Below are 12472 nucleotides of genomic sequence, written 5' to 3' on the forward strand. Positions count from 1 at the left end.
CCGGGCCCGGGGGCGGGGGCGGGGGGCGGCCGGGCTTTGTGTGGGCCGGGAGGCTGTACCTGCGGCCGGCGGCGCGGGCGGCCCCTGCCCCCAGGGCGGGCCGCGGGGCTAGCGGCGCTGGGGAGCGCTGATAGTTTATTTACCGGGTTTTCGTTCTTACTCATTTCTTGTCTTTCCGTTTTTCTTACCAGAAAAATCAGTTTTCTTCTCTGGGGGGTGAACATTCATAGCATCGATTTCACGGATCTGGTAACATGGCAAAAGATGTAAGTACGTGCGATGCGTGCTGTGGACACGTTCTTTGCTTTCCTTGCCTGCTCGCTGTGCAGGCCCTTGGAGCGCATGGAGGAGTCTGGGGGTGCTGGGGGGTGCCCGCAGAGGCCTGGGAGTGTCCTAGGGGTGCTGGGGGTGCCTGGGGGTTCCCGGAGGGGCCTGGGGGTGCCTGGAGGTGCTGGGGGGTGACTGGGTTGCCCAGAGGGGCCGGGGTGCCCAAGGGGTACCTGGAGGGGCTGGGGTGCGGGGGGGGGGGGGGGTGGGTGCGCTGGGAGGGGCTGAGGAGCTCCGGGGGTGCCCTGAGGCCCTGCGGTGCCCAGGGGGGCTGGGGATGCCCGGAGGGGCTGGGTGCCTCGGGGGTGCCTCAGGGGTCCGCTGCAGCCTGGAGGCCCTTCAGTGACACCAGTGGCTCCTGGAGCCCTCTGGGCTGTGTTAACCTCTGGTTTTGAATATTTGTGTGGGGCTGCGGCTGGTCATGCACGTATGTTCCCTGAGCACCTGTTTATGGGGAGTTTGGCCACGTTTCTTTTGCTTCAGAAAAGTGAAATTTGGTGACTATTGAAATGTGAAACATTCTACTTTAGCTTTTTCCATATTTGTCATGAAACTGTGGAATACGTCGAATAATTTTTTTTAAGCTTGTACCAAGAAACAGGCATTTAGGTCCCACAACAGCCTATTTGAGGGGTGGTGCGGTTCTTTGCCGCACTCTGTGATGTCGGCGGGCCTAGGGTGGTCCTCCCCTGTAGGGCTTCTCAGAAAGCCCTGTTATCTGAGGAAGCGGCTGTTCAGTATTTGTTGCAGAGAGTTGGAGACTGAGCCCAGAGGACCTGCATCTCCCTGAAACCCGAGATGCGCTACAAGTGTGTCTCCTCTCTGTGGGACCCAGCAATGTGTGTTAAGCCATCATTTCAAACATTTTACCATTTTTCAGAAAGCTTCATTGAAGGCATGCCCCGTGCCCAGCCACTGTTGGGCATGCACTGCTGTTAGGCTCTTGCCCTCCAGCTCTGGGTTTAATTGGCAGAGAGCATGTGAATATGTACATGCACCCTGTGTGCTCTGGTTTGACTTAAAGTCATAATCTGTACACAAGGTGAGGTTGAGGTTGTCACCTCTGGTCATGTTTGTTGATGACTGTGCCCTGGTCTCTGGTGTTTATTCCCCAAAGATGCCCGACTGGTGGTGTATGCTCAGTAACATGAAGTAGGCGTCTCAGCGGGAGCCTCTGTTGGCCAGGTGCTCTGGGCTGTGTGCTCCGGGGAGGCCCATTTATTTTCTTCCTTAATGGACTATGGAGGCCTCTTGGAGCCTGTGGTGGTATCTGCTGTCTCCTCCAATGGTCACTTCTACAGAGGCCACCTCTGCAAAGTGCACAGTGTCCCTGCAGCTAGGTTGGGGCGTTTGTTGCAGTGTGGAAAGTGACACACTGGAGGGTGGGGTAGCTCAGGCCAAGAAACGGTGTGAGAAGAAGCAGAGTGAAGTGCCTCCCTGTCCTGAGAGCTGTGGACGGCAGGTATGGCTGGAACCAGGGTTCACCAGGGCTGGTGGGTTGGGTTGGAATGGGGAGTGTGGTCCACGGGAAGGCATTCGGCCTTCTCTCTGGCTGCCTTGTTTTTTTTAAGTAGGGGTATGATATCTGAGTTTGGAAAGAAGACTGGCAGCCAGTGTCAGAGGGGAAGCAGCAGTAGTTAATTTAGATAGTGGCTCTGCAGTTTGAGCTAAGTGGAAGGTCAAAGCCCATAAGCAGAGGTGGGAGGTGAGCCCTGTGAGCTGAGGGGGGTGGGCTGGAAGGCTGGAGGGGGCTGCAGTTAGGTTTTGGGGGGTGGGGTCACAGTGAAGGAAGACAAATGTAGAAGACAGAAAGGGGTCAGCCAGGCAGATTTTGGTCAAGAGGATACGGGGAAAATGGTGTGGTAGCTTCCTACCTCCAGCGGAGGTCCAGGGACACCACCCACAGGCTGGGGTCGCTAGATGGCTTGAGTGTGTTGACTGGGAGTGATGGGGTAGTGGGTGTGGGCAGGCCTTAAAGGGTAGGAGTCGGCCCTTGAGGGAGGGGGCTGCCAGCTAGAGAGGGCCTAGGGAGGGCAGCAGGCCTGGGGTGGCAATGGCCATGCTGACCTGTGAGCTGGGGGGCCACGCTGTGGCGCTGGGCAGGCATCTGGGCATGCAGACCACTGCTGCAGGCTGATCCCCTGAACTGTGTCTGGTGGAGGGGCCTGATGTCATTTTCTGGGAAGATCTGTATCTTTTTGCTCATCCTGTTGGAGGCATGTCTCAGTACAGAATTGATATGAGCAAGGCCCGCTGGTTTCTGTGTGTGGTGCATCTGCCTTAGTTCTCAGCACATGGGGACAAGGTGGAAATTCCTGCGTCGAAGCTGACCTGCTTGTTTTGTTCATACGTCCATCTTGTCCATCCTTTGCTATTTGCCAAGTGCCCAGGCCTGGCAGAGAGTGAGCTGTGCCATTCGGGTGCTCTCATAAAGCTTGCAGTGGCTGGAGATGACAAATGAGTTGGGGTGCTGGGGCATGGGGAGAGTGAGGGGTTGGGGGGTGCCGGGAGCAAGGAGGAAGGGGCAATAGTGCTGGAGCAGGAGGGGAGTGAGGGGTGGAGGGGCTGACGGGGGCTGGGGGCTTGGGAGGGCCAGGGGTCGAGGGGTAGAGGGTGGATGGAGGAATGGGTACATTCTGAGGGCAGGTGGGGTGGTGGGCTGGGGGTGGAGGCCCCTGGGGAAGCAATGCTGTTGTCACTGAAATGGGTGATGGGGAGAGCATGGATCTGGAGCCTAGCTGCTTTGGCACTGACTGTACCATGTGTCTTTTTCTAGAGAACAAATAAATATTTCTGTATGTTTTAAAAGGGTATCTAGACAAAACACTGTCATTTTTTGGCTAAAAAAAACCCTTGCATCTTCTAACAACATGTAAAAATAAGCCCGATTCCTCGGTGATGAATCGCTAGTATTTCATTTTGCAAGTGCGTCTCCTGACCTGGAAGTGTGCGTGACTGGTGGGCAGGTCCCTGTGTGCCCTCCTGCTTCCCTGGCTTGACTCTGGCCCGACCAAGGGCTGTGTGGCCTGAGGCAGTGTGTCAGGATGGAGACCCACTCTTGCCTGTGTCCTGGAAGCTGGCTGGGAGGCAAGGGCTGAGTGGGTCTTTGACGTTTATTTACTGGGATTATGTTGGTTGTATGCTGGCGTTGAAAAATTCAAATGGTACAAATCCAAAGTCTAAGTATTCATACTTGGGTGGAGGAGAGAAAGCTCAGATGGTATAAAGCACAGTGTGGAAGTGACCAGGATCCTCCACTCTGTCACTCCCAGAAGTGACCATGAGTAATAGTTTTGGGGTTTACTTCCAGAATTTAATCTAAGAATATTGTAGGTACTGGGCTCTGGGACAGGAGTCCCCTGGCTGTAGAGACTGGTCACCTTGTGAGAGTGGTCCTCCTGCAGTCCTGGACAGCCTTGGGGGCAACACCCAGGGGTCAGTGCAGCCAGCAGAGTACTGCCTTGGGGTCTCCCACCAGGGCCCGCATGGGACCCCCTGGTGGCACGTAGGCTGCCCCTCTGGGCTCAGCCCCGAAGCGTGGGGTCTTCCTTAGATGGTCATTGTGGGCAGTGATGTGGCTTTTATGCAGAGTCTTGACTGGGCAAGGTACATGGTGACATTTCACTTGCGACTCTGGGACACCGTGGGTCTTGGTTTCCACAGCCATGGACCTGTCCCTCCGTCCTGGGGTCTCATCACCCTGGGAAGTGAAAAATGTAGATTATGTACTGATTCATGAAGGTAGGTATCTGAATTTTGTTTTGTGCCAACCAAGGTTCCCATGGCTATAGATCACAGTTGGGGAGGTTCAGCAGCCTGAGAAGACAGTTACATTTTCAGCCCTGAGAAAGGCTCTAGATGTAAATATCAACTTTAGGGAAGATAGAGAAATTGTTGTTTAAACATGCTCATTTGAGAAGTTGCCATTGTGTGCAGTAGGAAGGGGAAAACATCTGATGTGACTGTGTGCCTGTGTGTGAGCTGTGTGCATTGCTATGTGTGTACGTGTGGTGTGCACGTCTGTGTGTGAGCTGTGTGTGCACATGTAGCGTGCATGCACATGTGTGTGCCCATGTGCGAGCTGTGTGTGCCTATGTGGTGTGTGTGTTGTGGTCCTACAGGGGTTTGTGTCCTTCCTCAAGGTCACAGGCAGAGCCCGAGTCCCTCGTGAGCACCAGAGGGGAGACTGTGTTCTTGTCTTTTTCCAGTGCTGTGAAGGTTTGTGAAGAACAGGGAGGTGCCCACTTGGTCTGTAAACTTACAGAGGTGCTTTTGAGGGGGATGCCGGTATGTGCAGTGGCCCTTCCAGCATGGCCCCACCCCTGCAACTTGCAGGGGTGGGAGCCCGAGCACTGAGGGCAGTGCAGTGGCAGCTCCTGGTGAAGGAGGTGGTGTGTAAGTCCCTCTGCAGAGTGTGTGGCCTCCATTTTGAAAGCTGGTCTGTGACTTCACTTGGGGTTCTGTGAGTTTATGGAAAATTCTCTTAACTAGTGTTATGTGAGAGCCGAAGACCAAGGAATAATGCATTCCATGTAAGTTTTGGAGGGATGATATAATGAGGCCTGCTTTAATACTGCTAGGAGACTAATGAGCTTATCTAAAAATACACATCCTGAGTATGAGTTTTCAGACCCAGACCTCCATGGTGAAATGAGGGTGGGAGAAATAAACGTGGTAAAGTGGTAAAGTATTACTACTTGTGGTTTCCTTCAGTTTGGATGCAGTGAGTTGTGGGGTCCGGTGCTCCTTCAGGACATCATCATCATGTCGGACAGGAGAGGGGAGTATGTGGGGTGCATGCAGGTTATGAAACGAGGGCCATGGTGGCATGCTTGCTTTTACATAGGCTTCTCATGTTTCAGAATTCATGGCTTTCTGTGTGGAATGGCATTGGAAAAACTCTGGGATGGGATTATAAGCAGAAAGCTACAGCTCCATCAGAAGTGTTGCTTTGGAGCATCTTGCTGTAAAACAAGTGTTGTATGAATGAATACCTTGCACAAAACTCAAAAGATAAAATGGGGGATCCCTGGGTGGCTCAGCGGTTTGGCGCCTGCCTTTGGCCCAGGGTGTGATTCTGGAGTCCCGGGATTGAGTCCCATGTCAGGCTCCCTGCTTCTCCCTCTGCTTGTGTCTCTGCCTCTCTCTCTCTCTCTCTCTCTCTCTCTCTCATAAATAAATAAATAAATAAAATCTTTAAAAATAAAAGGGATGTCTTTATCACATTATCAGTTCTGTGCTCTTGTTTTGTCTCAGAGCCGTTTGGAAATGGGCCTGTGGTATTTGTGTGCGGCCTGGCTGGCGGTGGACTCCTTGATGCTTTCCACACAGAGCCTCCTTCCTTCCTCCCTCCCTTCCTCCCTTCCCTCCTTTCCTTCTTAAGATTTTTATTTATTTGACAGAGCAGGTATAAGCAGGGGGAGGGACAGAGAGAGAGGGAGAAGCAGTCGCTCCACTGAGCAGGGAGCCTGAAGCAGGACTCGATTCCAGGACCCTGAGATTATGACCTGAGCTGAAGGCAGATGCTCAATCGATGGAGCCCCCCAGGCACCCTGAGCCACCTTTCTAAAAACCTCTTCTCTTTACTGGTTGAAACCTAAATGTAGAGCAATAAGGAAATTCTCATTCAGAATTGATACCTGGCTTCTCCTGCGTTCAACTTCGTATTGTCTGTTGGAGGGACGGGGTTTGCAGGGAAGAGTGTGTGGGGGGGGTGCGGTCTGAGATGGTGTAGGGCCACCCAGCAGGTGCTTGCCGAGTGGGCATCGTTTCAGCTATGGGGTGTCTGTGCTGGCCAAATTAGAGGTGGGATCCCCTGGGCACCTGCTGACTCAGTGTCGTGTGGCAGGCCTGTCTTGTGGGGAGGTGTGTGCAGTCCTCAGGGCCATGCTGGGTTTAGTGGGTGTGTGTGGATACGGCATGTTGGGGAGTTGTAGATGGTCGGCTTTCATTGAAAACATGACGTAAAATGGGAAATGGGATGATGCAAACCTAAACACATCATTTTAAATCCAAGCCAGTATTTCTTCACTTCCTTTGCTTTGGAGAGAAAGCTTTCTCAGCCCACTTGAGTGTCTTCCCTCAGCTGAACGTGATAGCCAGTGTTGGTGTCTGTCAATCAGATACCACATCAGCCTTCTAGAGTATTTGTAGTATTCCCGGGTTTTAGTAATAAAGAGGTGTTTAGGAGTGCACACAACCAAGCGTGAGCGTCCCACCTCACCTACTGAGCCGTCCATGTCCACTCGGAGAGGGTGGGATGCTCCTCCATCCCACCGTGTGGGCGCGCCCTAGGTCCCCAGCCTCCAGCTGTGGGGTTCCAGTGCTTTCTCCTCTCTGCTTGGTGCCAACCTGTGATGACTTCAGTAATAAGTTCTTGGACGTGCAACTGTGCGTGGCCACGGGCAGGCATGTGTGCACGTACCTGTGCTGTCTTTGAGACATTATAACTTTTCAAAATGATTGTGCCAGTTTTTTTTTTTTTAATTTTTTTATTTATTCATAGAGACAGAGAGAGAGAGAGAGGCAGAGACACAGGCAGAAGGAGAAGCAGGCTCCATGCAGGTAGCCCGATGCGGGACTCCATCCCAGGTCTCCGGGATCATGCCCCGGACTGAAGGCGGCGCTAAACCGCTGAGCCACCTGGGCTGCCCTGATTATGCCAGTTTGTACTGAGTTTCATCAGGTGGTAAAGGAGAGCTCATTGTCATGACATTCAGTTTGGTGGTCACAGTTTAAAAGCCCAGAAAACTTGTACCATTTGGTAGGTAGAATTTTAAATTGTGTTTTGTTTTAATTTTTTACTTATTTATTTTTAAAGATTTATTTATTTATTTATGATAGACATAGAGAGAGAGAGAGGCAGAGACACAGGAGGAGGGAGAAGCAGGCTCCATGCCAGGAGCCTGACGTGGGACTCGATCCCGGGACTCCAGGATCGGGCCCTGGGCCAAAGGCAGTCGCTAAACCGCTGAGCCACCCGGGGATCTGTGTTTTGTTTTAGTTTGCATTTCTTGATATAGAGATTGAATATTTTCCTTTTAAAGCATGTTTCTCTGTGAATTGATGAGCATGTCCTGAGCTCATTTTCCTAGTCCAGTGTCTGTTTCCTATGTGATGTACATTCAGTCTTTTTAGATTAAGGTTGTTAAACCTATGTTCATTGTTCCATAGCAAAATGTTAATATTAGGTTTGCTTAGGTTTGCCTTTGTCATTCTAGCAACAGATTTTTGTTTGGTTTTTTTTTTAAAGATTTTATTTATTCACGAGAGACAGAGAGAGGCAGATACACAGGCAGCGGGAGAAGCAGGCTCCATGCAGGGAGCCCGATGTGGGACTCGATCCCAGGACTCTAGGATCATGCCCTGAGCCAAAGGCAGATGCTCAACCGCCGAGCCACCCAGGTGCCCCGTTTTTAGGTAGTTTAAATGTTTGTCCTGTGTTTGATTGGCTAATATGTATTTGTTCATCTTCATTTAGTGTGATCCTGAGGACTCTCTGTGGTCCAGGCTCAGGATAGTGGCAGGTATTTTTGTAACTTCCTGAGTCTGACAGTGCAACATAAGTATAGCCCATCAGGCCTGTTCAGCCTTGGGCAAGATCTTCCTTCCTCTGTTTGGAAGTGTTAATGAAAGATGAATGGATAAAGAAGATGTGGTCTATGTATACAATGGAATATTCCTCAGCCATTAGAAATCACAAATACCCACCATTTGCTTCGACTTGGATGGAATTGGAGGGTATTATGCTGAGTGAAATAAGTCAGTTGGAGAAGGACAAACATTATATGGTCTCATTCGTTTGGGGAATATAAAAAATAGTGAAAGGGAATAAAGGGGAAAGGAGAAAAAATGAGTGGGAAATATCAGAAAGGGAGACAGAACAAGAAAGACTCCTAACTCTAGGAAATGAACTAGGGGTGGTGGAAGGGGAGGTGGGCGGGGGGTGGGGGTGACTGGGTGATGGGCACTGAGGTGGGCACTTGACGGGATGAGCACTGGGTGTTATTCTATATGTTGGCAAATTGAACACCAATAAAAAATAAATTTATAAAAAAAAGTGTTAATGACCTGGACTGCCTCGGAGGGCTCTTCTGTTTCTTTTGTTTTATTTGATTTTCAGAAAAATGAGGATTTGAGTGAAAACATCTGAGTGCACCTGTATTGACAGACCCTCAGTCCTTGTTTATGGGAGGGAGGTATTTATGTGGGAGATCATCCTGTAGATTTGTCCCGAGGCTGAGTGTGGGGGCTATGTATGAAGCCCTGCACGAAAGAAAAAAAAAAAAAGCCCCGCACGACTCTGATGCAGTGAACCTGCTAACCCAGGTCATCCAGAAGCTATTTGTTCCTGGATGTTGTTAGTACATCAGCATTTCTCAAACCTGTTCTTTTTTGGGATTTAGCTACCTTGTTTGTAATGATATACAGCATAAAAGATGAGTGTTTACCTTGATATTGTCTAAGTAACCTCCCAGTAGGATGGCTGTGGATCTTGAGGTATCTTGTCCTGGTTTTGGGGTGCCCTGATGTGCCCTCCCCCAGCATGAGCGCCAGCTTGGGCAGGAGGGAAGTCACAAAATTAAACAATCTCATGGGGTTTTGTAACTGCAGAGAACTTTGAAATGCTGGCCTGTACCTGGGTGTTAGAGCACTTCCCAGCAGGAAGTAGAGGCTCCCGAGTATACCATACTCCTGTGGACATACCCCCTCTTCCTCCTTCATGGAGCTGCACGGGGGTGGGATCGTTGAGGAGGTGGTCAGTGTCTGATGCCTGAGGCCCTGACATCTTTGCATCCTAGGTTGTCGTTCAGTGACGTGTGCCTCCGTGTGGACAGTAGGAACTATGCTCACTCTGTACTTCAGAACACCCCTTCCCCTGGGAAAGGAGAGGGTCCACCTGGGCCCCAAGGAGCTGCCCTGGAGGCTTTGAAGGACCAGGGTCCTCTTGAAACTTCTGGCTCTGGTCACTTGGGTTTTGTTGATAGGGAAGTCGGGTTCTTTCTGAGAGAAAGTGCTCTGCAGTAACTTCTCCAAGAGAGAAGTCAGAGTAGCGTGTTTTTAAATTAGCCAGTAAAATAAAGATGGTCCAACGACAGGGCTCTGTTACTCCCAGGAGAGGCCTGCAGGCCTGGATCCCACCACCCTCCACATGGAGCCGTGGGACTGCGGGCATTTCCTGGAAATGATTTCTGACCAGGACAGAGGCCATGATTCTGAGCGGACCCACATGGCTTCTCCAGGGCTTGGTGACGCGTTGGTAAATAGGGTGACAAGTGTCCTGTCCCTTTTTCAGGGCAGCAGAGATTAGAGGGCTGGCATATCACATGTCCCACCCAGTCTGGCAGCACTTGGACAGGTTCTCACAGTAAGGTGGAGGGCGTTGAAAAACTTGGAGCTCATAGAAGGTCCTCGTAGACGCTCTCCGCAGCTGCAAGCAGTTGGTCCAGTCAGCTCTGGGGGAGGACCCCCTCCTGGTGTGGCTGAGGGACCAGCTCCTTCCTAGGGCTTGAGCTTGGGAACCGAGTTGGGGTGCAGGGGGCAGAGGCTGCCAGAGACAGGGTGTGGGGGATGCTGCTTCGCCATTGGGCGCCCAGGGTCTCCAGCCCCGTCCAGCCCCGTCCAGCCCCATGCCTCTCCTCACCCTCAGTCTCTCCATAGACAGCTGTCTGCCCCATATTCTCCAGATTGCCCTGACTAGTTGGACGAATTGCATGGGAGGTGGGCTGCAGGGACTCTCAGACTCTGGGGCTCCCCCTTTAGGGGTGGAAGCTGGGGCAGGCCCATCAGAAGGGTGGGTGTGGGGCAGTTAAATAGCATGGACTTTGGTTAAGGAGAGAGCACTCGGTATGGCCATCTGGTTGGTTCAGACCTTGTCATTATAAAGAAGATGGACTCCTGTTGTACTGGGGCTGACTTAGTGATGAATCGCAGCCCAAACCTGCCATTTGGAGACCCTGTCAGGCCCTGTGAGCAGCCTCCCTCCCCTGCTCAGCAGGTGTGAAAATGCAGTATGTAACATGTGCAGCTGCCTTAGCAGGTTGGCTACAGGAACGCCAGAAAGTGAGATGTAGGCAAATATTTAAAAATTGTTTTGCAGCCATGTTATATCTTCCCGAGACTTTGTATTTTTGCATGCTCTAGAATAAATTTGACATTTTTCTGGCAAAAAGGCAAAGGGTGAAGTGCAGAGTGCAGTCAGATAAGGAGGAAAAGCAGATGCTGTGGTTCTGGCTGCTTGTGTCTAGGAAGGGTTGTAACTCTGGGGAATAAGAGAGACAAATCCAGGGAGAAACACAGAACCTTGTGTTTTGGTGTGACTAGGAGGCAATTGGCTACCTGTGCTCTTTGAAGCGGGGTGGGGATGGTAGTTCATTGATTCTGCATTTGGTTGACATTTGGGTCCAGCTTGGTGGGTGGAGTGGGGCAGAGGTGGATGGAGACAGTTTATCCTGTGTCTCAAGTGGTGGTGCTCAAGCCAAGGGGTATGGGCGATCCTGCACGGAGTGGAATCCAAGTAATGGGGGATGCTGGGAGGTTTGCCTCCACTGCTGAGTTCAACTGTACTGACTGGTTAGGGGCCGGGGCAGCAAGAATGACTCAAGTCTACTTGGCTCCTGGCAGAGTGCCCACGTGCTCACCGAAACTTCAGAAATCTTGGTCACAATAACCTCCCCCCCCCCCCCCCCCCAGTCTATCTCACCTGTGCCTCACCTTTTCCCCTCAACTTACTGGTATTGGCAAATTTGACTCCTCCCTCCCGGGTCTCCCTGACCGGGGACTTGAGGCTCGCTCTTGAGAGTCTGGGTTTCTTATGGCAGCTCACTGGAGTGCCCTCCTGGTGTGAGCCGCTCCTTTTCCTCTCCAGACTTGCCCTTCTACTCTCCAGCCACCACTGTCCTGCCTGTGGCTCAGGGCCAGCATTCTGTGACCTTCCATCCTGCTCTGTCTGGTCTGTGGGCATGGGCCTCTGCTCCATTGGCTCTTCTACTATCTTGGTTTCATTTCTGTGGTTCCCCCTCTGGGTCCTGACCTCCCATCTAGGCTGCATCCTTACCCGTCCCTTATCATCTCTAGATCTTGTTACCCTTGGGACCCCACATGCTTTGTTTTATCCAGCCTTATGCTTTATCTAATTACAGAACACAGTGTTTCAGTAAGAACTGAAAGGATAGCAGAAAGCCAGCAGTTACTGAAAATCATAGTCCAGGTGACTCTACTGTCAATACTCTGGTGGTGATTTGCGGGGGTAACTCCCAGGTGTGTGTTTAAACTTGCACATCTATTGTACAGTTTGATGTAAATGAACTTCCACATTCTGTTCCCTGCTGTCTTACTCCACAGCTTCTCCTAGTTACACTGGTAACTATAAATATAAATGAGATAATACTTTCGTGGAACATTTGAGAGCGATGTGCAAGTGCAGAGAGAATATGGTGGTGATCTCCTTCACCCCATCCCTATCCTGAGTAATCTTGCTTGTGGCTGTTTATCTGTTTCTCCGCCTGAGTGATTGTGAAGCTGGTTACAAACATGTTGCCTCCTCATTAAGTATTTTGGTGTGTATCTCTAAAAATACCCAAAATAATGAACAATAGTTTGTTAGTATTGTTGGAGAGCTAGTGTCTGGGGATGTGAATGATTCGTGTCAGTGTCAAGCTAGTATTTTGTTTGGATGTGTTCATGTATTTTGGTCCTGCTGATGGGCATTTAGTTTGTCTTCAGGAGCTTCCTCCTCTGTAAGCACAGTTGGGACAAGCACCCTTATTGGCAGGCTCTTGCAGTGGCACTTTGTGGGCAACCTTGGAAGTATGCTGGTGTCTCTGTGGGGCAAGCAGATTGGGTGGAGGCAGGAGGGCTAGCTCACTGTGCTGTTTACGGCAGGGGTGCTGGATATAGTGCTCCTACTTGTATCATTTCTACTTTATTCTTTTGTCCGCTTGGAACCGTTTTTTATGTGATAAACTGTGACTCTACCTTATAGTTTTTTTGCATAGTGTGCTGCCTCCAGTTGCTTTGTGAGATTACTGTGGTGCCTTTTTTAAAATTTTTTTTTTTATTGGAGTTGATTTACCAACATTTAGCATAACACCCAGAGCTCATCCCACCAAGTGCCCCCCTCAGTGCCCATCACCCAATCACCCCA

The 12472-nt window shown here is 50.9% G+C and overlaps 1 protein-coding gene across 3 annotated transcripts in view; it reads left to right on the forward strand.

The window, feature by feature from the left end:
* TFDP1 (transcription factor Dp-1) overlaps window positions 1-12472 on the forward strand; it is a 42617-nt gene that overhangs the window by 592 nt on the left and 29553 nt on the right. For all 3 annotated transcript variants that reach the window (XR_012002067.1, XR_012002066.1, XM_072761123.1), the window contains exon 2: window positions 192-266. Coding sequence is in view for 1 of the 3 variants with exons in the window: in XM_072761123.1 (XP_072617224.1) it covers window positions 255-266 (12 nt within the window). In the remaining 2 variants the exon portion in view is untranslated. The remainder of the gene's footprint in view (window positions 1-191; window positions 267-12472) is intronic.

The sequence above is a fragment of the Vulpes vulpes genome, chromosome 6 (assembly GCF_048418805.1).
Source record: "Vulpes vulpes isolate BD-2025 chromosome 6, VulVul3, whole genome shotgun sequence".
In the NCBI taxonomy this organism is placed as follows: Eukaryota; Metazoa; Chordata; class Mammalia; order Carnivora; family Canidae; genus Vulpes; species Vulpes vulpes.